Here is a 23,805-nt window from a genome sequence, read left to right as displayed (position 1 = left end):
ATATTTTTTTTAAATTGATTTGAGAGAGTAAGGGAGAGGGAGAGAGAGATAGAAACATCAATGATTAGAGAGAATCATTGATCAACTGCCTCTTGCATGCCCCATACTGGGGATTGAGCCTGCAACCCGAGCATGTGCCCTGACCGGAATCAACCATGACCTCCTGGTTCATAGGTTGATGCTCAACCACTGAGCCGCGCTGGCCAGGCATGAAGTTGCCTTTTTAATGCAAAGCATGCTGAGCTAAGAACATGAAGACCTGAACTTTATTTTCACCTTGTCACTAAATAGTTATGTGACTCCAGGCGAATCATTTCATATCTGACTCCTTTCATACCCTTCATGTATGAAATGAGAAGGTGGGGTTAAGTAATTTTTTAGGCCCCTTTAAACTCCAGTTGTTCCTGAGGTAGAGTGAGAAGTATACTTTCATTGATGTTGTTTTTCTAGGTTGCCAAGCTGTCCAAGGAATTGGAAGATGCCAAGAAAGAAATGGCTTCTCTCTCTGCTGCAGTTACTGCTGTAGCCCCTCCCATCAGTGCTACTGTTCCCCCTGCCCCTCCTCTGCCTGGTGACTCTGGCACTGCTATTCCACCCCCACCTCCTCTTCCTGGGGGTGGCACCATTCCTCCTCCACCACCTCCCCCTCCTTTGCCTGGGGGTGCTGCCATCCCCCCACCCCCTCCTTTGCCTGGGGGTGCTGCCATCCCCCCACCCCCTCCTTTGCCTGGGGGTGCTACCATCCCCCCACCTCCTCCTCCCTTACCTGGTGGACCAGGAATGCTGCCTCCTCCTCCTCCCCCTCTTCCTGGTGGTACTGGAATCCCCCCACCCCCTCCATTTCCTGGAGGCCCTGGCATTCCTCCACCTCCACCAGGAATGGGTATGCCTCCACCTCCCCCTTTTGGATTTGGAGTTCCTGCAGCCCCAGTTCTGCCATATGGACTAACCCCAAAGAAGCTTTATAAGCCAGAGGTACAGCTCCGGAGGCCAAACTGGTCCAAGGTGAGAATTTCTGTGCATTTCTTTATCAGTACATCTTCAGAAACCACTTCACTTTCCTACTTTGTACTTTGTTCATGATTGGGCTTCCATTTCTTGTGGCTCACATCTCTCTGTCTTTAGTGCCACTCATGCATGTGTGTATTCAGCAGGTATTAGATATCTCCTATATGCTAGACATCACTTTGGAAAGTTCTTTGAGCCCAAACTCTGCTACAAAACCTAAACTTAAGTTAGTATTTTTGGCCTCTGAGGATTTGAGTGCCAGGGTAACACACATTTTGATAGTAGTCATTTCACTAATCTACAAGGTACTGATAATTTTGCTGATCTCAAGTCATGGATTAGTGGATACAGCCCCACTACCTCCACCCTCCAGTAAATGACTTCACAGGGGATGTTTGCATTGTCCAGTATTATTCCCACTATGTGTTTGCGTTAACCTTTTTCTTCCAGAAACCAAGTTAAAATAGAGTTTAGGGATTGTAAAAAGAACAAATTTGGCACAGTTAGCCAAATTGATGGGAAAATATGTGATGTAGTCCTAACCAGTTTGGCTCAGTGGATAGAGCGTCAGCCTGCGGACTCAAGGGTCCCAGGTTCGATTCTGGTCAAGGGTATGTACCTTGGTTGCAGGCACATCCCCAGTAGGGGGTGTGCAAGAGGCAGCTGATCGATGTTTCTCTCTCATCAATATTTCTAACTCTCTATCCCTCTCCTTTCCTCTCTGGAAAAAATAAAAAATATATATTTAAAAAAAATATGTGATGTAGAACAGGGGAAGATGTGAAATAATGCCTTAATGCTTCTAAAACTAGTGGGTTTGAGGTTAGAAGGATGATACGTAGCATAACTTGAATAATCATCAACAAACACACTGGAAGCATCATCTGATTTCATCATGAAGAGCACAGCTGTTGTCTGTATCACAGGTCCATCTGATTCTGGTATAGACAGTGCTCATAATCAGCCAGCCACCTCTTGCTTCTTAATCAGTTTTCTAGGATCGAAAGTACAGAACTCAGCTTAGTAACTGTTAACACCCTGCCTGTATCCACAGTTTGTCGCTGAGGACCTTTCCCAGAACTGCTTCTGGACAAAGGTGAAGGAGGACCGCTTTGAGAACAATGAACTTTTCGCCAAACTTACCAATGCCTTCTCTGCGCAGACCAAGAGTGAGTCCCTTCCTCATCCATGCAAAAAGGGCCAATGTAGTATTTAGAATATCCTATAAATGGGTTTCCCATCCCTTTCCCTTCCCTGGGTGAGGGTTGAAGAGAGATGGGATTTCAATTTGGAAGAAAATAAGATGTTTTTATGTTTTGGGGATGCTGGGTTTGTGAAAGAGAATTGTTGTATGTAGGTTGCTATTTCTCCACGCCCTCCCCCAGTTGTTTTGCATGTAGGTATTTTATATCATTATAACTTGTGGGGATATGAGATAAGGTGACAGCTCAATCTGGCCCCATTTTGATGATGCTCTTGAACCAATTCTGGCACTGCTGTTAAGGTACTACCTCCAGACCTACCTACATAATTGATGAGGGTTGGGCAGAGTCTTTATAGGTCAGGTGGTTGGGCCTACTGTCTGCAGTAACAACAAACCATGTGTGATTCCTTTTTTTTCTTCCATTTTTCTCCAATATCTGATGCTTTCTCCATCCTGGCCCTTTGCTTCTGCAGCATCAAAAGGTAAGTATATAGAAGGGCCTTTTTGTTGGATCTCTTTAATATTAGAGAAAAAGTGAAACAGATGTAAAGGAATTTCTCTTTAGAAAACTGAGACTAAAGATTGGGGTTGATTTATCTTTTCCTAGTATTTTTTCTTTTTTTGAGAGTACAGGAGAACCAGTAGCTGTGTTGTTAGCTGTCAGGGGAGAAATTAGGCTACCATATACTTATTCTGTCTTTGGAATGTGAGGGACACATTAAGTAATAATACCATTATCTTACATTTGTGTAAATTGGCACACTGTCTTAATTTCAAGTTCTAGAAACTTCAGAGATGAGGATTCAGAGAACCCAGATCTCAACAGTGTGAAAGCAAGGTTTACTTTGCTTTCTGGTGCTTTAAACATGTCTAGTATAACATTTCAGAACATTCCTCCTTAATTTTTTATAAGTTGGTAACCAGTTGCAGTTACCAAGTCTCTTATTCATAGTCTTACTCTTGATAGTATAATTAAATGATAGATAAATACTCATTACTATATAAATATTCCATCTTCAGATGAAGAAGTAGAGACATGGCTTAAAAACTTTTTTGAGGCCATTATAGTATGTGCCAGAGCCAGGGTTCACACTGCAGACTGTGCAACTCCAAGCCCTTGCTCTAGCCTTGGCTTCTCAGACATGTATGTCTCTGCCCTGAGAGCTTCTGAGAATATAGATCCAGACAAAGCTGGAAGAAGGGATACACTGGCTTCTGCAACACTTCATTCATTTAGGCACAAATGTCCTTGAATTGACAGTGACTCGCAGGTACAAAAAAGATTAGATTAGGGAAAGTGAGATATCGGATATTTAGTGTTGAAGGGGAGCCAGATTCTGATTACAGTATATTCAACTGTAGCAAAATTAACCCAGTTGGAGAAATAAGACGTGCTTATCTAGTTCTTGTAGAAGCCCTACTTAGATGATTTCAGCCCAGTAGCTGCAGCTTGATGAGGAAGTTATTTGGACACTAGGTTTTCATAATATTGCATTATTTCCTCTCTCACTTGCTAAATGCAACTCCTCTATTTTAAAACATGCCTGTATCTCTCTTATATTTTATTTCTACCTAAAAGTTCTCATATACCTCCTGGCTTCTCCAGTATCAGGCATTAAAGAAAACATCTGTCTCACTCTCTACATCTGCCTCCTATAGTTAAAGGTTTTCAGCCACTGGCTTCATTAAGGTTCAAGAAGATACGTACCTTTTTCTAAGAGGAGAGCTAGGAGAGAGGAATGGTCCTCAAATTTATACAAGTTCTCACATTTTTCTCTCTCAAGGGTTATTCTCTTATTTCTGAACTCTTGACTTCCTATAAATCAGGAATTTACTTAGTTGATTTATTTGTTGCCAAGAGTTCAGATTTGATAGACAGTGCTATAAAAGGTCTAGTACTTTCTCATTTTCCTTATGATGATCAGTAAGGAGTCTTTATCTTGGTCTCTTTGTTGACTCTGCTTCTTTAATTCCTTGGGAACATGCTCAATACTGTAGTTAACTTTTTTTCATCCTCTCCTAGGGAGCATTGTTATCACGGTGGTGGCCTCAGGTCATTATCTGTAGTATGTACAAGATAACTAGCTTTTCATTCTGCTTTCTTCTAACTCTTTTGTTGATTACGCGATCCCATTAAAACTATTATGTTTTAAAACAGTGTGGTAAATGATAACTGATGTTCTTTTTAGGTTTATTACTTTCTTTTAAAAACCTTTTGGGTTCTTAAGATCCACGAACTAATGCCCCTTTTTAATAGTTGTGAGGTGGACGATATATAGCATTGGATTGTCTCTTTCTGTTAAAATATGAGGTGCATTATGGGAACTGTGAGCATAAAACAGTTCTCCAAGTGGTTAATGACTGAATTAGAAAGAACTCTGACAGAAAAGCAAGATCTTGACCAAGAGCTGAGAATTTCATAAAAACAACAGTATTCTAGTTAGGATAGAACTGTGTGGGTCCAGATCCCAAGGTTTGTGCTGTTGTCCCACAGGTCAGACTGCTCACAGCTGTGGCTAGGTTTACTTGTCCTGCTCTCGCAGAACTTTCATGGCTCAGGCTTTAACAGGAGTCTGTGGTGGGGAAGCAAGCTCCTCTTTCCCGAAAGGGATCCAAGGGTCTTTTCCCTTTTCCCTGTGATCCTCTTCTGTCCACTTCGTGGCACCCACCCAGTTGGATCTTTATCAGGAAATGTCCTCGTGAATCTTTGTAGTCTCTGCAACTTGAACCTCTAGAAACAAGATTTTGTAAGAGCTCAACATGCTTCCCCTTACTCAGTGAGTCTTTCGGCAGAAAGATGTCTGTTCTGTCAGTTTCTTATGTCTCTCAAGTGTGTGGAATTAGAACAAGAGAACATTTTGGGGGGTTCTTGTCTTTTATTTACTAACTTCTCTTGAATTTTGAGTAGAGTCAGTGTGTTAGCACAGAGAAGTCGAGAGGTTCTGTAATATCAGATAGTATGTCTTGTAATTTATAAATCTACTCCATCACTTGGGGTTACAAGGAGTCTGATAGGGGAAAAGCGATTATCTGCTTTAATCTGACTAATGAGATTGCACCAGAGATTTTCCTTCATGCTTTGACCTACCTCATCTGTAAAATGAGGTAGATGGACTTAAAGATACCTTTCAGTTCTAAAATGCTGGTTCTGTTATATATATAACTTTTTTTTCTTCTTGCATAAGCTGTCTTTGGTGTTACCTATCATCATCTCAGATTCTTCTTTTGTTTTGACAGCTTTCTAAAAAGTTCTGTGTTTTGTTTGTTGTGTTCTGAATTTCTTCTTTTTCCATGCACTGGTGGAGATTTAAGGGAGAGTATCATCAGATAAAGATAATTAAACTTTAATTTTCTCTAAACTGGAGGAATTTGATATATCTATCTGAAGTGTGCTCTTTCTCCTTTTCGCCACCAGATGGCACATGGATCTCTTCTATTTTAGATGTGTCATTGTTACGTCTGTTAGTGACGCAGTCACGTTAGAGAGAGGCAACCTCTGTTGTTTTCAAATACAAACTGCTTGGTATGCTGCCCTCTACCGTCTGGAAAGGCGTTTGGAGGACCGATAGTAACATTAAGACAGGAAGTTATACTGGCTGTTTTCAAAAGGATCTTGTCCTGCACAGCTAGTGTATTTAATCAGAGCAATTTAGTGTTCTTTTGGGAGCCTGGAGTCTGGAGAATGTTTCTTGTTTTAGTCCAATAGTTTCATGAAAGCATAGCCTTCCTTTTAGAGTGCTTACATAGAGAGCCATACTTTATTAGCTTGGTAGTTCATTTTAAATGTTTATAACTCCATTATATACACATTCATACTTCCTCTCTGTCTCAGTTTCTACAGAATAGCTACTTCAAGCACATAATAGAACTATCCACTGATTATATACTGGTAATTTCCCAGAGATACTATATTGAATTTATTTCTTTCAGGGAATTCCCCTGGCCTACCCTGGGTAGAATTTGCTAGTGCAGAAAAGTTTTTACAGTCAACCCTTCTGTGACATTTGTTGGCTTCTGACTATCCCAAGATAATCTCAGTTTTAGAGCCTCCTAGCTATTCAAACTCAAGTGTGCCTGTATTATTATTCTAGACATATGTAGACTGAAATTATCTTCTAAACCCAACACACCACCCGCCATTACCTGCAGATTCTAGATCTGATTTCTGACAAAATGTCCTTTTTACATGGCATTGTCTGAGACTTAGATCATCTCTAGGGGATCTGTATTGCCTAAATTTCTGTCAGCTTGATGCAGTTAGTTCCTACATTTAAATGTCTGTTTCTGCCAGTAATTTCCAACCTTTAGTGTACATAAGGATTACAGGAAGAACTTGTTAAAAGTCCAGAGAGTCCAAGTTACAAGGACTGTAGACAGGTGTGTGTGTGTGTGTGTGTGTGTGTGTGTATATATATATATATTTTTTTTTTTTTTTAAAAGGGGCCGGACCCGGCCCGCGGGCCGGATCCGGCCCGCGGGCCGGATCCGGCCCGCGGGCCGGATCCGGCCCGCGGGCCGGATCCGGCCCGCGGGCCGGATCCGGCCCGCGGGCCGGATCCGGCCCGCGGGCCGGATCCGGCCCGCGGGCCGGATCCGGCCCGCGGGCCGGATCCGGCCCGCGGGCCGGATCCGGCCCGCGGGCCGGATCCGGCCCGCGGGCCGGATCCGGCCCGCGGGCCGGATCCGGCCCGCGGGCCGGATCCGGCCCGCGGGCCGGATCCGGCCCGCGGGCCGGATCCGGCCCGCGGGCCGGATCCGGCCCGCGGGCCGGATCCGGCCCGCGGGCCGGATCCGGCCCGCGGGCCGGATCCGGCCCGCGGGCCGGATCCGGCCCGCGGGCCGGATCCGGCCCGCGGGCCGGATCCGGCCCGCGGGCCGGATCCGGCCCGCGGGCCGGGTCCGGCCCCTTTTAAAAAAAAAAAAAAAGACCGTACCCTTTTATGTAATGATGTTTACTTTGAATTTATATTAGTTCACACAAACACTCCATCCATGCTTTTGTTCCGGCCCTCCGGTCCAGTTTAAGAACCCATTGTGGCCCTCGAGTCAAAAAGTTTGCCCACCCCTGGTCTAGAAGCTGCTCTCTACTTTTTCTTGTGATAACACTTTTATGTCTGTGTCAGAGTAGATAATGTACAAGTATAATCTTTGTTTTTATGGATGTCATGCCAGATCACTTTGGAAACAATTTGACATTGTCTACTAACTACTAACATTTTGGAAGCTGTACTTCAAGGGCACTTGCTTCTACAAAATTATTTTCTTGCTATTTTCCCAGCCAGGTCTCAAAACATCTTTGGAGGATGTTTTGAAGAAGTTCTCTGGAGTCAGTGAAGTAGCTGGGACCCACTTAGAGATTGACTGGGCTGGAGAGGATGGATGGAGTGGGGATGATTAGAGGTCTCTCAGGCTTTTACAACAAAGATGGAGTTGATGAGAAACTGGAGGAAGTACAGATCATGATGGAGAGTGTTGTGGCTGTGCAGACATAACTCTTGTTAAGTTTGGTTATTCTCTCTCCAGGGAGACCCGGAGTTGGTAGGGATCAAGGACGTGATTAGGAGGAGGAATGGGATCTCCAGGAAATTTCAGAGCAGAGTAGGCTTTGGGATAAGCAGAAGAGGATCCAGTGCTCTTTGGCTACATACTGGAGCCCAAACTGTTGCCCCCAAGGAAAAAGCACTGTTATGAGGGTCCCTTACACTCTGGGAGTTGTTGGATCTGAACTTAATTTTCTGCTGATAGGGACAAATCTCCCTCCAAACATAAAATAGTAGCCAGACTAGTTTTCAGGGAGCCCTAGGGAATCTCCGCCACAGATTGTTTTTTTTCTGGGCTTTTCTTTCTGTTTCTCTATTATCTGTTTTTCTGCATAGGTAATATAGGGAGTTCAGAAGTCAAGATAGTTATAAAAACGTTTCTTTCCACACTTGTATTCATCCATCTCATCCCTCCCCCACCCCTCCCCTCTAGAGATTACCATTTTTATTAATTTCTTGGTTATCCTTTCAGTGTGTTTTTTTAAATGCAGTTATAAGCAAATACTAATATAGATTCTTATCCTCCCTCCCTTTACCAAAAGGCAACATGCTATCTATACTGTTATATATTGTCTGTATCCTGGAAAATCTTCCTATCAATCAATACATAGAAATTTTCCTCATTTAAAAAAATTCTAAAGCATGTATTTTATAATGAATACTATGACAATACAAAAATATAGTAATAAAGCAATTGGTCCTTTTTTTGAAACAGTAGCTGCAATGAGCCATTTGATCTGACTGCATCTTAGCATGCATGAGTCCTTTTTTTCTCTCTGCTTTCACTGAAAACCCTCTTATATCATGACCGAACAGTTGGTGACCCACCCAATTCTATAAAAATACAGCAACTCATTCTAGAGCCTTGCAGCATTGTGGTATGAGGAAGAGAGACTTGAAAAGTTCTGCTAAGGGGCCTTCTAGACCTCTAGCTAGTTTACTGGAGTGTTATACTCTAGAGCAGAGCTTTGTGTCACTAGCATAAGGGCACCACTTCATGGAGGGGTATAGTCTTAAAAAAAAAAAAAAAAAAGGATTACCTACCTAATTGTTTCTTCTTAGCTTTTGTTCTGAAGGAATTGCTCTAGAACTTAGTACCCTTTAACTATCCCGTGTTATAGCTCTACAGAATAAGTCTGCAGTTTATTCAGTATTTAGGTGGGTGTGGGTGCTCGCCTTTGGAGCAGCATGGATGAATGCTCATGATACAGTGCTAGGCAGGAAACAATTGTATATAACCTTTACTGCAATCCTGTTTTACAGAAAAAATACAGCAGAAGTAAAAGATTGGAAGAGTATGTTACCACAAAACTAGAAGAGTTTTTGTTAGGGTGCTAGATTTTTTTCCTTCCATTTTTCTATAATGCGGTCATCTTATTATTATAATGGGAAGTACAGAGGGATTAAGAAGGAAATTGCCAAGGCCCAGGGTGCTTGAAAGGGGGGTTTCTAGAAGTCTTGGACCTGATAAATTAATGTGCAGAGTAGAGAGCAGTCTTTCAAAGCAGGTAATGGCGTCTTTTACTTCACTCTCATAATGATCCTAGCCTGTTGGAAAATCAGATTCCACCTGAAAAAGCTATTTGTTCTTCTCTCAACTCCCTTGGGTATGGGAACCCCTGTTAAACAACAGAAGGGCATTGGTAACCCCATGTGTGCAAGATGAGATGCAGTCGTCCTTCCCTCCTTTATCCCAGTAATCCCAGCTCTGTTCTAAGAGTCAGTGACTTTTTCTTTTGTATATATTAGATTGGAATATAAGACACTGTGTGTGTGTGTTTAAATTTCCTCTTGGCAAGAAAAACTGCTAAAATCCTTTTAAGAATGTCCCTCTTTTCCTATTCTGCTTGCATTTCTGTTCTGCTTGCATTTTTCTTTTCAGCCACGGGGTGTGCGCAGTTGAGCTATTTTGGCTCAGGTTCCAGATTGTGAGGTCAGAGACTGGGGATTGGAGGAGAGCATCAGGTGACTTTCAGTAACAGTGATGACGATCCTGCCCTCATCCCCACCCCTCCCTCCCCCTCTCTTTCCCCACCCTTTCCTGGCTTCCACCTTAGGAACAAAGAAGGGAAAAATACAGCAATATGACGAAAACCAGCAGCTGCAGCTGCAGACTCAGGCTGGGGGCTGGGTGTTTATTCCATCTGTTCTCTTTGTTCCACTTTTACACTATTCCCCTCCCAGTTCCCTGAATAAAATGGAGGGTATTTCTAGGATCCTTTGTTACAGAGAATGACTTAGAAATCTGCAGTTTATTCAGTATTTAGGTGGGTGTGGGTGAGACAGCAGATTAAAAATGCTTTAAGCACCTAAAAAAGATGAAGGTATTTTGCCTTCTCATTCTGTCTTATTCAAAAATACCTATTTAATGTCAGAGACTGTGATAGGAGCTTATCACCTATTATTTCTAATTATTAAAACAATGCTGCCTAATAGGTATTACCTTCATTTTATAGCTGAGACATACCAGGTACAGAATTAATGTCCTTTGCTTATTAAGATCTCATAGCAAGTAAATATCAAGCCAGAATTGGACCCCAGATCTGTTGGACGCAGAATTCAGCATTTAATGAAACGGAATGGTAAGAAGGCAGGCATGTTTAGAGAAACCTGAGGTGCCTGCGTTTGGGGACTGGCATGGCACTGCTCCAGTAGGCTTTGCTTTTCACCAGAAGGCAGTGTCCTGATTTCTTCAAAAAGTAGATGTCAAGGTAAAAAATGAGATCAAGGAGAACATAGAGATTAAAATAGAATTTTTAAACATGTCAGTCAGTTGCAGTGTTTGGACCTTATTTAGATCCTGATCCATTTTTTAAGAAAGGAAAGACTTTATTCCTAGTACCTTAATTTGATGCCTTTTTCCCTGCCCTCTAGCCTGCTGTTCCTTGCATAAACCTGTCTGTCCTACCCTTTTGCTGACTTGCTCGGGGCACTGACTGTCCTTCAGTCCCTACCCACCCAGATCTCTAAAGCTGATCTCTTAGCACTCCCTCATTGAGTCACTTTCCTGGGTGTGCTGGGAAAGTGTGAGAAATTCAGTGACTGTATTGTCTGAATGAGCCATGCTTTGAGAAGTGCCTGGATTTCTAATACTGCTTTGCCCCCACCCTTTCAGAATCCCATCGTGTCCCACTCTTCCTGGTTCTTGTTGCTTTGGAATTCTGTCTGGCTTTGTTCCTATGCTTCAGGTTTATCCATTTCTGCCAATTTGCTCCATCCCTCCTTACAGTGTGCACATCCAATGATGTAGTTCTGTGCAATTTAGCAGATGCCTATCTGTTTTGGCCAAGAGGCCAGTGGTGGGCATCTGGTTACCTTTGGGCAGGGATAACAGCTGTTCATTTGGTATGCTATCTGTCTGTTTTCCCCTCCTGTGAGGTATACCTACAAATGGCTGTGAGGGGCTGAATTTTTCTCTCATGTACATTACAGCTATGAGGCATATAAAGTAGAAATCCTCCACCTGGGCAGCTTCTTACATTAGCACATGGTAGCACTCTCATGTTCTGTCCTCTTCCCAGAATCAGAGAACTCGGGTAGAACTTAACAGACATGGCTTATTGTATGCTGGGTGGACTTCGTGATTCCAGAGCTGTTACCCTCACAGAAAGTTTGTTGTTATTTCCTAGGGATCTTACTAAGTGTTCTACTCATTTAGATATGCGGGGGAGATCTAGGACTCTTCCACAAAGACCCTATTTCTTCAGCGAGAACGACAGTGGTACCAAAGTCCACTTTTTTTTTTAAAACTTCCTATTTTGATTCTGTGCTCATATGTATTACATGTACTGCAGTTATCTCCCTTTCTGGATATTTTGCTGCTTTATTTAAGTAGCAGAAACAGTGGTGACTTGTACCCACAGAATTTTAAGCATGTTGGTGCTTTTCCCACCTTTCTCCTGTGTCCTCTTTTAGTCATACGGTACTTGGCTTACTCAAGGGAGGTGTAGCATATGATTATGTTCCTTAATGAATAGGGACAAATGCCGCAGGCTTTGTCTTGGGCAGAGGAAGTAGTGTGGTCCTGAGTAAGTGAGTGAGAATTAAGGTTAGGTGGAGTGCTTTGTAGCTCAGCCTGAATCTTTCAGTTCAGCAGATGTAACTGGCATTAGGTACCAAAGTCCTTTTTCCTACTGTACTTACTCCCACCTGCAATTCTTAAGCACTTAGTTTTCAGGATGTCAGGCTACTCCCCCTGCCTCCATTTCCTGTTTGTGGTCTTCATTGAGAGAAGCCTGCTACAGGAATTCCTGGGGAAGTGATGGCTATAACTGCGGGACTCCGGAGGCCCTTAGCTCATTACTGAAGTTGGGGAATACTGTGCAAAGCAGGACCTCCCTTACGTCCTGTGGGCCTTAGAAACTAGCTCTGTTACCAATTATAACCAAGCAATAACTGTGATTCAGGCTGCTGACTCTGCCTTGACTATTCTTAGTCTTTAGAGCCTAAAGATTATTTTTCCTTCTTGTGCCTCAATTTCTATTCTTTGATTTTAGAATTCAGCATGGGATCAAGATTCATGACAAAATTAGCTTGGACTCTGTCAGATTGATTGTTTTGACATATTAAAAAAATGATGAAGAAAGCAAAACGGGGTCCCTCTGTTGGACAGCAGGGGGTGCCCTTTCCCTTTGCTTTATTGCCCGGCACTCCCTGCAGCATGCAGCCATTTTAGACAAATTGTTTTTGTTTCCAGCTAACTCCATTTTGTGTTGGTGACGCAGGAAAAAAAGAGTGCGGCAAGGGAGGGGTGAGACTGGGAGGGAGGCACTCCACACACTCCTTTACTCAGCACTGGATCACCAGGGACTTCCCTTGCTGCAGGCTGCCTGCATCCTGAGCAATAGATGCAGCAAGTCCCTGCCAGCTGAGCAAAGAGCAAGTGGCTACTGGCTGCTGGACACCTAACAGTGACAGGGGGCTAGTCTCTGACAGCAGGCAGAGCATCCCCTGTCTCACTGAGAATCTAAGCCCGGGTGTAGGTGGTTTTTATTACAGAGATGTTTAGGATGGTATTCTCAATTATAGGATCAGCTAAGAAGAAAGGGCCTTTTAAAATTTTATTTTATTATTATTTTATCCATCACCATTTATCCCCCTGTACCCTCTTTCACCTCCACCCACCCCCTCTCTCCAGCCCAAGAAAAGGCCTTTTCACTTAGTTGTCTGAGAAGAGTTAGATACCTTGATGACAATCTTTTAAAAAAGTTTTTATTTTGAAAATTAAAAAAAAAAGAAACAGCCCTGGCCGGTTTGGCTCAGCATTTAGAGCATCGACCCTTGGACCAAAGGGTTGTTGGTTTGATTCCCAGCAAAGGGCATGCACCTCGGTTGCAGGTTCGTCCCCCAGCCCCTGTCGGAGCACATATAGCAGGCAACCAATTGATGTGTCTCTCTCACATTGATGTTTCTCTCTCCCCTTGCTCTCCTCCCTTCCCCTCTCTCTAAAAAAATCAATGGCAAAAAATACCCTGGGGTGAGGATTAAAAACAAACACATATACAATATATATATATGGCATAGTATGAATATCTGTGTTTCCATCACCCAAGTTTAGAAATTAACTCATGGCCACTCTTGTTTATCTACCTGCATCAGCCCCCTCCTTGCCATCCCAGTTATTTTAAAGTATGTCATAGTTAGTCATGTCATTTAATTTGTAAGTAGTTCAGAATGTGTATAAAAAAATAAGGGCTTTAAAAATATCATTAGATATTAAAATGTTTAAATTTCTCGTTATCGTATAGTACTAATTTTTTAAATCATTTGTTCATTTGAATCAGAGCCTAACAAAATTTATACATTGCACTTGGTTGATGTGTCTATATTTCCCTCTCCACTTTGTGCTGTCCTCATTTTTTAATCTTGCAATTTATTTATAGACTTGATTTCTTAAGGAAATAGGTAGGATCTCTCAGGTTAGGACATGGAAGATACAGAGCCAGACTTCTCTTCTTCATAGAGCAGAGCCTCCCATCTTTGAGGTTTTCCCCGAGGTGATGGCAGAGGAAGTGAAGGGCGATGCTCTGCAGCCTTCAGGTGGAGGAAGGGCTGGAGTCTCTTACTGGAACAGTGGCTCATTTTTTTTTTTTTAAATCCTCACCCGAGGATATTTTTCCATTGATTTTTAGAGAGAGGGAAAGACAGAGAGAAATATCAATGTGCGAGAAACACATTGATTGGTTGCCTCCTGCACGAATTCCAACCAGGGCTTGGACTGGGGAGGAGCCTGCAACCCGAGGTACGTGCCCTTGACTGGAATCGAACCCAGGACCCTTTGGTCCACAGGCCGATGCTCTATCCATGGGCCAAACCAGCTAGGGCTGTGATGGCAAACCTTTTGAGCTCGGCATGTCAGCATTTTGAAAAACCCTAACTTAACTCTGGTGCCATGTCACAGATAGAAATTTTTTGATATTTGCAACCATAGTAAAACAAAGACTTATATTTTTGATATTTATTTTATATATTTAAATGCCATTTAACAAAGAAAAATCAACCAAAAAAATGAGTTTGTGTGTCACCTCTAATACGCGTGTCATAGGTTCGCCATCACTGAGCTAGGTAGGGCGAAAGTGGCTTATTTCTCCTGACATGGTGGCCTGTTGCCCAAAGTCTTTAGAAAAGTTTGCAGACTTCTGTTAATAGAGAACATGGTTGAAGTGGACCATGGTCTTTCCTAGGAATTAAAGACTTGTTAAGCTTTGGGACACTGGATTTACATGCTGTGTAATAGCTGCATCCTTAGGGTGATTCCAGATCCTCTGCTTGGTCTCGCCACCACTGTCTCCCTGATCAGACCTAATGAGTTAGCAGCACTTCATAAACTGTTTTATAAAAAGAAAAAAATATAATTTGGGGGGTGGGTATGTTTGAAAATTCTTCCATGGCTTCAGCATTATAACATCCCAACTCTTCCCCATGACCTTTTTGGAGATTACCCCTGAGTTTGACTTACATACACATGATGAGATGAAAGCTCTTGCTTGATGCTCAATTCTCCCCCTCCCGAAATGGGTCAGTGACTCTGAGTTTTAGCAGTCACAGCAGGCAGTCTGTTCCCTTGCTCCTGGGAAGGGCACAGGTTACAGAAGGGAAGTGGCAGGGTCTGAACTCTTGGCAAGGCTGGCAGGGCACTTGTGAAGTCTGGTCCTTGGAGACTAGATTGGCTGTGTGCCATTTTGGAAGCCGTAGTTCCCATTAGCAAAAGTGCTTTGAATCTGCTGAAGAGGTCAGGATTGCAGCAGCTAGAAACGTGCTAGAAACCCTGGCACCAACTCACCTTTTTACCAAAGAGTCAACTGAGTGATAAGGGTCTCTTTTCTGTATTCTCAGCAGAGAGTCACAGACATTTGCAAATGAGATTCTCCTCCTTTCCTCTGTGCTAAGAAGCTGTCTGTACCTACTTCTGCATCCTTGCTCTGGCAAAATGAGGGCTGAAACCCAAGCATTGATAGGTTATATGTTAAATGCTATAAAATTGTATGCTGAATTAATGCACCATTCCTCTAACAGGGCTGAGACAGCTGCTAATGGGAGTATCCTATGGGTTCTACATTTGACTCTATAGCTGGTTGTCCTTGGGGTCCCTCCCTCCCCCAACCCAGTGTGAAAGCAGAACCACAGCCAGCTGTCTAAGGATATGAAACTGCTATAGGTGGTATCCAGACCCATGCCTGTTTTCTCTTTCTTAGTTCCCTGGTGGGTGACAGCTTAAAAAAATGTGCACATAATATACTGTCTCACTACCTTTAACAAATCTATTTGTCCATGTTCTCTTGTAGTCTTTACTTATACTGTATATGTAGTATTTATAATCAAAATCGTGTGTGTATTTTTTCTTCTTTATTTCAAGTTGAAGTGTACAAATCATGTGTACGAGTCAATGAATTTTCACAAAATTAAAAATGAAATTTATATCCATGCAATCAGCACCCAGATCAAGAAACAGAACATTACTAAGAACTAGAAATTCCTTGTGTCCACTTCAGTTACAACTGATGACTTAATCCTCCTGCCCCTGACCTAGAATAACCACTATCCTCACTTAACACCATGGTTTCCTTTTACCTGGCTCCTGTTATGCACAACGTATTTACTTGTTTGCTTGCTCTTACAATGCATTAGTTCCTTCAGTATTGTTGACTCATACCACTTTGAATGCAATATTTGTCTACACCAAGCCTGTTTGATTCTTTTTATGAGGTAATTCTCAAATCCATCTATTTATGTCTGTCTTCAGCCCTGCTATAACCTTGTCATTCCCTCATCTCTTACCTGGAATGCTAACCCCTTCTTTAAAAAAAAAATTTTTATCAGTCTCGGTGACAGTCATTCTCTGTTGTATAGTAATACTTTAAAAAATAATATACTTTTGCCTATTTTTCTTGACTTATAAATGGAAGATTTTTTATCGATTGCCTCCCTGCTAGAAAAGTGAGGATGATACTTCTCTTACTACCCTTCCCTTTTCTCCTCCAAATTATCATTATCTAATTTTTAGGTCGTCTTCTTTTTTAAAAATATATTTTTATTGAATTTTGGGGAGAGAGAGAGGCAGACATCAATGAGAGAGAAACATCGATTGGCTGCCTCCTGCATGCCCCCTACTTGGGATGGAGCCCACAACCCAGGCGTGTGACCTCTTGGTGCATGGGTTGACACAGCACTGAGCCATACCCGTTGAGCTAGGTATTCTTTTAATGTTTAAACTTTTTATTGTTAAATATAATAAAAATACAGAAAGCTACATAGAGCAGATATACAACTTTGAATTATTACAAGGTGAATACCCTTGTAAACGCCACATGTCAGGAGATAGAAAACCTAGGAACCCCCATGCTTTTTCCCCTCTTAAGAGAAATCACTGTCCTGATTGGCAATCACTTCTTTATTTTTTATCGCCCAAGTTTATATTACTGAACACTATAACTTAGTTTTGCTTGTATTTTAAAATGTCATTTTTTGTCTCTCTTAATCTATAGGTTCTTCTTCTTTTTCTTTTTCTTAAAATTCATTTGTTGTAAAAACTTTATCACTTGTCCCGTGGAGTTTCCCATAATATGGATTTTGTAATTGTATTCCCCTGATGTAGTTTCTGTGTCCTTTATTTACTGTAAATTGGTAATTGAATCTAGAGGTTCAGTCAGAATCAGGCTCTATTTGTCTTTTTGCCAAGACTTCATAATAGGAATTAGGTTTCTCTTCAGAGGGCACATAATGACTGGTTGTCCCTCTGTGATGTTAGCAGCTATTGATTTTCAGTGCATAGGTCTATTAGTTCATTAGGGTTGCAAATGGTGATATTCCAAACAAAAGGAATTCTTTATATATTCTAGATATTGTTTGTCACTTAAGTGTATCACAAACATCTTCTCTGACTCTCTAGCTTGTCTTTTCACCTTTTTTTTATAGTGTCTTGGTGAACAGAAGTTTTTTATGAAAAAGTGCTTAGATTTATCACTCTTTTCCTTTAAGACTAATATATATTGTATCTTGCTTAAGAAATCTTCTAGTCACTAAGATAATTAATCCTATAGTTTTGCCTTTCACAGTAAGGTTTTTAATTGATTTCTTTGCATTTGAATACAATTTCTTCTTCTTTTTTTTTTTCATATGGACACTTAGTTCCAGTTCCATTTATTGGGAAGTATGTTCTTTTCCCAGTCATTGACATGTTCAGTCTGCTATATCAAGAGCCTTTATGCATGGGTCTGTTTTCTAGATTGTACTCTCTTCTTTTGGTCATCTTGTCTATTTCAATGCTGATACCACATGATCTTGATTATTATGATTTTATAATATATGTTGATATCTCCCATTTTTTGCTGCTTTCTCATGAATGTCCTAGCTCTTCTTGGCCCTTTGTATTTCCATACAAATTTTTGAATCAGCTTGTCAACTTAAAAAAACAAAACCTGAAGAAAACAAAAACGGGAACCTGTTGGGATTTTTATTCTCTTGACTATATAAAGCAATCTGGAAAGAATTGACCTTTTAACATTATCAAGTCTTTTTAATCTATGAATTATCCATCTATATTTACTTACCATTTTTAATGTTTTTCAATAAAGCTATATTCCTCCATAGTGAGGGGTCTTGCACAACTTTTATTAAATTTATTTCTAGATATTTCATATTTTACATAATTATTTTTTACTTCTTTTTGTTTATTTGCTCATAATTTATTCATAGATTTGTTTAGATTGTTTTTATACTGACAATCATCATCTTCAAATGAGTGTTATTACTTCCTTTCTAATTCTTAGAATTTGTGTTTCTTTTTCTTGCCTTACTAGAGGCCCGGTGCACAAAATTCGTGCATGGCGGTGAGGGGTGTGTCCTTCAGCCCAGCCTGCACCCTCTCCAACCTGGGACCCCTTAAGGGATGTCCGACTGCCGTTTAGACCCGATCCCACTGCGCCTAATGCTCTATCCACGAGCCAAACCAAGGGGCCGCGGGTGGTTTGCAGGCTGGCCACGCCCCCCGCTTTGTCAGGAAGGACGTCCAGAAGACGTCCGGTCTATCCAGTCTAATTAGCATATTACCCTTTTATTAGTATAGATATTTAGTATACAAAAATGTGCACATACTGGTATTTAATATGTGCATTTTTATGAGTTTGGACAAATGCATACATTTGTGATATCACCACAATGAAGGTAATAAACATATCCATTACCTCCAAAAGATTTCTTATATCCCCTTGTTTCTGTTTTTTTTGTGGTAAGAACACTTAATCTGAGACCTACCCTCTTAACAAATTTTTACATGCATACTGCTGTATTGTTAACTGCTTCTGTCTAATTCTTCTCTTTCTGGGCCTCCAGTTACTTATATGTTGGTCCTTTTCACATGTCCCTTACACTCTTTTTTGTTGCTTTTCATCTTTTATCCCTGTACTTTAGTTTGTATCTTTTTTTTTTAACCTGTCTTCCAATTCACTAACGTCTACTGTGTCTCCAGTTAAACCCAGTTATCAAGCTCTTAATTTCAGTTATAATAGTCTTTAATTCTAGAATGTGCATTGATTTATTTTTTTAAATAAATTTCATTTCTCTGGTGAACTTCTCCATCTTCATCTATTTTTATTTTTCCCTCTATATCAGCGGTTCTCAACCTGTGGGTCACGACCCCTTTGGGGGTCGAACGACCCTTTCACAGGGGTCGCCTAAGACCATCAGAAAACACATATATAATTACATATTGTTTTTGTGATTAATCACTATGCTTTAATTATGTTCAATTTGTAACAATGAAATTGGGGGTCACCACAACATGAGGAACTGTATTAAAGGATCGCGGCATTAGGAAGGTTGAGAACCACTGCTCTATATACTTAAACATATTAACTATATTTACTTTAAAATCCTTGTTGGCTAGTTTCAATGTCTGGATCATTCCTGGGTCTGTTCCTATTTGGTTTTTCCTCTCTAAACAGATGAGAGTGGGAGCTGATCACCTTAATCCAGTCAAGTGAGTGAGCTGTGCCAATGTTTGTGGTTTTGGAAAGGCTTGATCTATCTCTGGTTCCCTATGTTCTAGAACATAGGCTTTCTAGGGCTTCCAACTGCAAGCCTATTGTGTTCACTTTTACTCTGAGGATGTAGCCTTTTGGGTTCTTAGCTAATGAAGAGAGAGTCTGATGTGAGAGTCTCCACATTAGGCAGAAACTGGACCTTGACCCCTGTCCATCCTTAGCACATGAAGCCATCAAACTGGCATTGGGACAGTGCTCCAGTGTTTTGCTTACCTCTTTGGCAATAGTTCATCATTATCTTGTCAGTCCTTCCATGCTTTTAGAGTGATTTTTTTAAAACATTACACCAGCATTTTAAGATGTGTTTCACAGGAGATTTGACTCCATTACTAGAAATGGAAATTCTCATTTCTTTTCATATTTTCTATGATGATTTTCACAACATTGACCAATTAAAATGTCATGTAATCAAATCAGTCTGTCTTTTACTTTGTACCATCTTGATTTTGTGTTTATTCTTAGGGAATTTTTCATTTTTTCAGAATTGTACCTCTATTTTTAACATTTAGATGTTTAATATATCTGGAATTTATTTTTATGAATAGCATAAAGTTAATATCTAATTATTTTTCTTCAAAATGGAGAGTCAGTTTTTCCAATGCTGTTGGTTAGACCTGGAGTCAGCAAACTATGGCCACCCCATTTTTGTTAATAAAGTTTTATTGGAACACAGCCATGCCCATTTGATTACATATTGTCTATGATTTCTTTCATACTACACCAGCAGAGTTGAGTAGTTGCAACTTAAACAGGATAGCCCACAAAATCTAAAATATTTACTTTCTGGTCTTTACCAACCCTAGATTAGACCATTCTTTTTTCATTGATCTAAATTTCTACTTTAGCATGTACTAAATGTTTTGTATTTATTTATGGAATCTCTCTACTTTTTTACTCATTATTAAGAACTTCACATGTTCTTCTATCAATCTCACTCATAATTATTGAAGACCTATTCACTGTATTTTATTGACTCGAAGATACAATATGTTTAGTCAGGTTTATTAAAGTATAATTTGCATATAGTAAAATTTACCCTTTTTATGTGTGCAGTTACATGATTTTTGACATGTATACAGCCATATAACTATCACAAGCATGATAGAGAACATGATTGAGTAATTTTCATCACTCTAAAAAGTTCTCTCCTGCCCATTTGTTCATTCTCTCTCCTGACCACCAGACCTGGCAACCACTAATCTGTTTTCTGTCCCTAGAGTTTTGTCTTTTCCAGAATGTCATATAAATGGAGTCATACACTAAGTAGCCTTTTAGGGGTGTATTCTTTCACCTATCTTAATGTGTTTGAGATTTGTCCATATGTGGTATTCATGTTCATTCCTTTTTATTGTTGAGTATTATATCTATTTACTAGTTGATGGACATTTGGGTTGGATCTAGTTTTTGGCAATTATGAATAAAGCCAATAGAAACAGTTGCATATAAGATTTTGTATGGACGTATTTGTTTTCAGTTTTCATGGGCAAATATGTAGGAATGGGATTGTTGGGTCATATGCTACAATAAATGTATATTTGACTGTATAAGAAACTGGCAAACTGTTTTCCAAAGTAGCTGTACTATTTGTTTTGTTTTGTTTTTATGTCCTGTTTTGTGTGGGGTTTTTTTTTTTCATTTCTATTAGCAATGTGTGAGATTTGCAGGTATTTTGCATCCAGCACTTAGTATCATCAGTTTTGCTTTTTAATTTTAGTGATTCTAATGGGTTAGGGTTTAGTTTTAATTCCTGATACATAGTCCTAAAGACTTAGTGATGTTGAGCATCCTTCCATGTGCTTACTTACCATCTATGTCTTCTTTGGTGAAGTGTTTGCCCAAATCTTTTGCTTGTTTTTAAAAATTGGTTTTGTTTTCTTATGGATGAGTTATGAAAATTTTTTATATGTTTTGGGTACTAGTCTTTTACCAAACATGTTTTGCAAGCATTTTTTCCCAGTCTATGGCTTGTTCGTTCATTTCTTAATAGTGTCTTTCAAAGAAAAGTTTTTAATTGTGATGAAATCCAGTTTGTCAAATTTTTTAATGTTTTTTATTTTCTATTGCTGTGTAACAAATTATCACAAAGAGTGGCTTAAAACAACATAAATTTATTATCTCACAGTTTCCATGGGTCTGGAATCCAAGTTAGCTGAATCCTTTGCTGAAGGTCACACCAAACTGAAATCAAGGTTCTGGCTGGGCCACATTGCTTTTTGGAGCTCAATGTCCTCTTCCAAGCTCATGTGTTTGGTTGAATCCAGTTCCTTATGATTTTAGGACATAGATTCCTGTTTTCTTGTTGGTCATCAGGTAGGGGCTGTTCTCAGCTCTTAGAGGCTTCCCACTATGCCCTGCCATATGGCCTTCTCCACAGCATGCCAGTTTGCTTCTCCAGGAACAGCAGGAGAGTGTCTGCTGGAGCTTTGACTCTCTCTGACTTCTCTTATCTCTGATCTCTAAACCCTTGTTTAAAAGGGCTAACCAGAGTAGGTCAGGTTCACTCACACTCAAGGAGAAGGGCTATATGCACTAGGGCAGTGGTCGGCAAACTAAATTAGTCAACAGAGCCAAATATCAACAGTACAATGATTGAAATTTCTTTTGAGAGCCAAATTTTTTAAACTTAAACTATATAGGTAGGTACATTGTTATTAACTTAATTAGGGTACTCCTAAGGCTTAGGAAGAGCCACACTCAAGGGGCCAAAAAGCCGCATGTGGCTCGAGAGCTGCAGTTTGCCGACCACGGCACTAGGGTATGTGCACTAGGAAGAGGGAAACTTGGGGGCCAACTTAGGATTCTTCCTACCACATGGTTTGCACTTCTTTGTTTCTGAGAAATCTTTGCCTACACCAATGCTGCAAAAATTTTTCCAAATTCTTTTAAGTTAATAGTTTTACTTTTTCCATTTTGATCTCTGATCCAGTGTATGTGTGTGTCTGTGTGTGTGTGTGTATTTGTGTGCGTGCATTTGAGATATAATTCACATATTATAAAATTCACCCTTAAAAGTGTATGATTCCAGCCCTAGCCGGTTGCATAGTGGTTAGAGCATTGGCCCACAGACTGAAAGGTCGTGGGTTTTATTCCAATCAAGGGCACATACCTCAGTTGCAGGCTCAATCCTCAGCCCCAGTCGGGGGGGGGGGGGGGGGGGGGGGGAAGGCAGCCAATCAATGTATCTCTCTCACATCGATGTTTTTCTCTCTCTGTCTCTCCCACTCCCTTCTACTCTCTCTAAAATTCAATGGAAAATAATATCCTCTGGCGAGTCTTAAAAAACAAATAAACAAAAAACTGTACAACTCCATAGTTTTTATACAGTACAAAGTGGTGCAACCACTGCCACGCTACAATTCTAGAACATTCTCATCAAACACAAAAGAAACCCTGAATCCATTAAGCTGTAACTCCCATTTTCACTTTTCCTATTTGGCAACCACTAATCTACCTTCTGTCTCTATGGATTTGCCAATCCTGGACATTTTCTATCAAAGTAATCATACATTGTGTGCTCTTTTGTATCTGGCTTCTTCACTAATCATATTTGCATTGTTCATCCATGTGGTCACATATATCAGCACTCCATTTTTCTTTTTATGGCTGAATAATATCCCACATTTTATTTTTCTGTTCATCAGTTGATGGACACTGGGTTGTGTACACTTCTTGTCCATTATGAATAATGCTGCTAAAAACATTTCCTTTTTATTTATTTTTAAAATTTAAATGGTATTTTTCAATTACAGTTTACATTCAGGATCATATTAGTTTCATTTGTATTGCATAGTGGGTAGATAATCATATTTGACTAAGTATACCCTCGGATATTTCCAATACCCACCTGGCATCATACATACTTATTACAATATTATTGACTATATTTCCTTACTGTTTTCTTTTATTTATTTATTTTTAACTGAGCTGTTTGAGATAAGTACTGACATCATGGCCCTTTATCCTTAAACTAGAGGCCCGATGCACGAAGATTTGTGCAAGAATGGGCCTTCCTTCCCCTGGCTGCCAGTACTGCCTTCGCTCTGGCTGGAGCCACCTTTCCGCCTTCCCACGCTGCCCAGAGGCCCGGAGCGGCTGGGGCAGTGCAGAATGCCTGCGTCCCGTCCCGCCCCCGGCCACTCTGCATATGCAAATTAACCCGCCAGCTTTGTTGGGTTAATTTGCATACTTCTAATTGGCTGGTGGGCATCGTGAAGGTATGGTCATTTTGCATCTTTCTCTTTTATTAGTGTAGATTCTTCAGTATGCCTTTCCCAAATACAAGGACATTCTTTTCCATAACCACAGTTCAGTTACCACATTTAGAAAATTTATTGTTGATATATTACTGTCATCTACACTAATAAAAGAGAAACATGGTAATTGGCGTACGACCGCTACCCTTTTCATTGGCTAATCAGTGAGTATATGCAAATTAACTGTCAGCCAAGATGGCGGCCGGCAGCCAGGCACTGAAGCGAGCAGGGAGGCTTGCTTGCTGCAGATTCCAACGTTC

General features: G+C 40.6%; 1 protein-coding gene across 1 annotated transcript in view; it reads left to right on the top strand.

The window, feature by feature from the left end:
• Positions 1-23,805, top strand: part of DIAPH1 (diaphanous-related formin 1) — a 69,382-nt gene that overhangs the window by 26,307 nt on the left and 19,270 nt on the right. Inside the window, exons 16-18 of the mRNA XM_005881077.2 lie at positions 451-1,005; positions 2,063-2,177; positions 2,686-2,694. Coding sequence (XP_005881139.2) covers positions 451-1,005; positions 2,063-2,177; positions 2,686-2,694 — 679 coding nt within the window. The remainder of the gene's footprint in view (positions 1-450; positions 1,006-2,062; positions 2,178-2,685; positions 2,695-23,805) is intronic.

This window comes from Myotis brandtii, unplaced genomic scaffold (genome assembly GCF_000412655.1).
Source record: "Myotis brandtii unplaced genomic scaffold, ASM41265v1 scaffold668, whole genome shotgun sequence".
Taxonomy (NCBI): Eukaryota; Metazoa; Chordata; class Mammalia; order Chiroptera; family Vespertilionidae; genus Myotis; species Myotis brandtii.
This window is presented reverse-complemented; position numbering and strand designations above follow the sequence as displayed.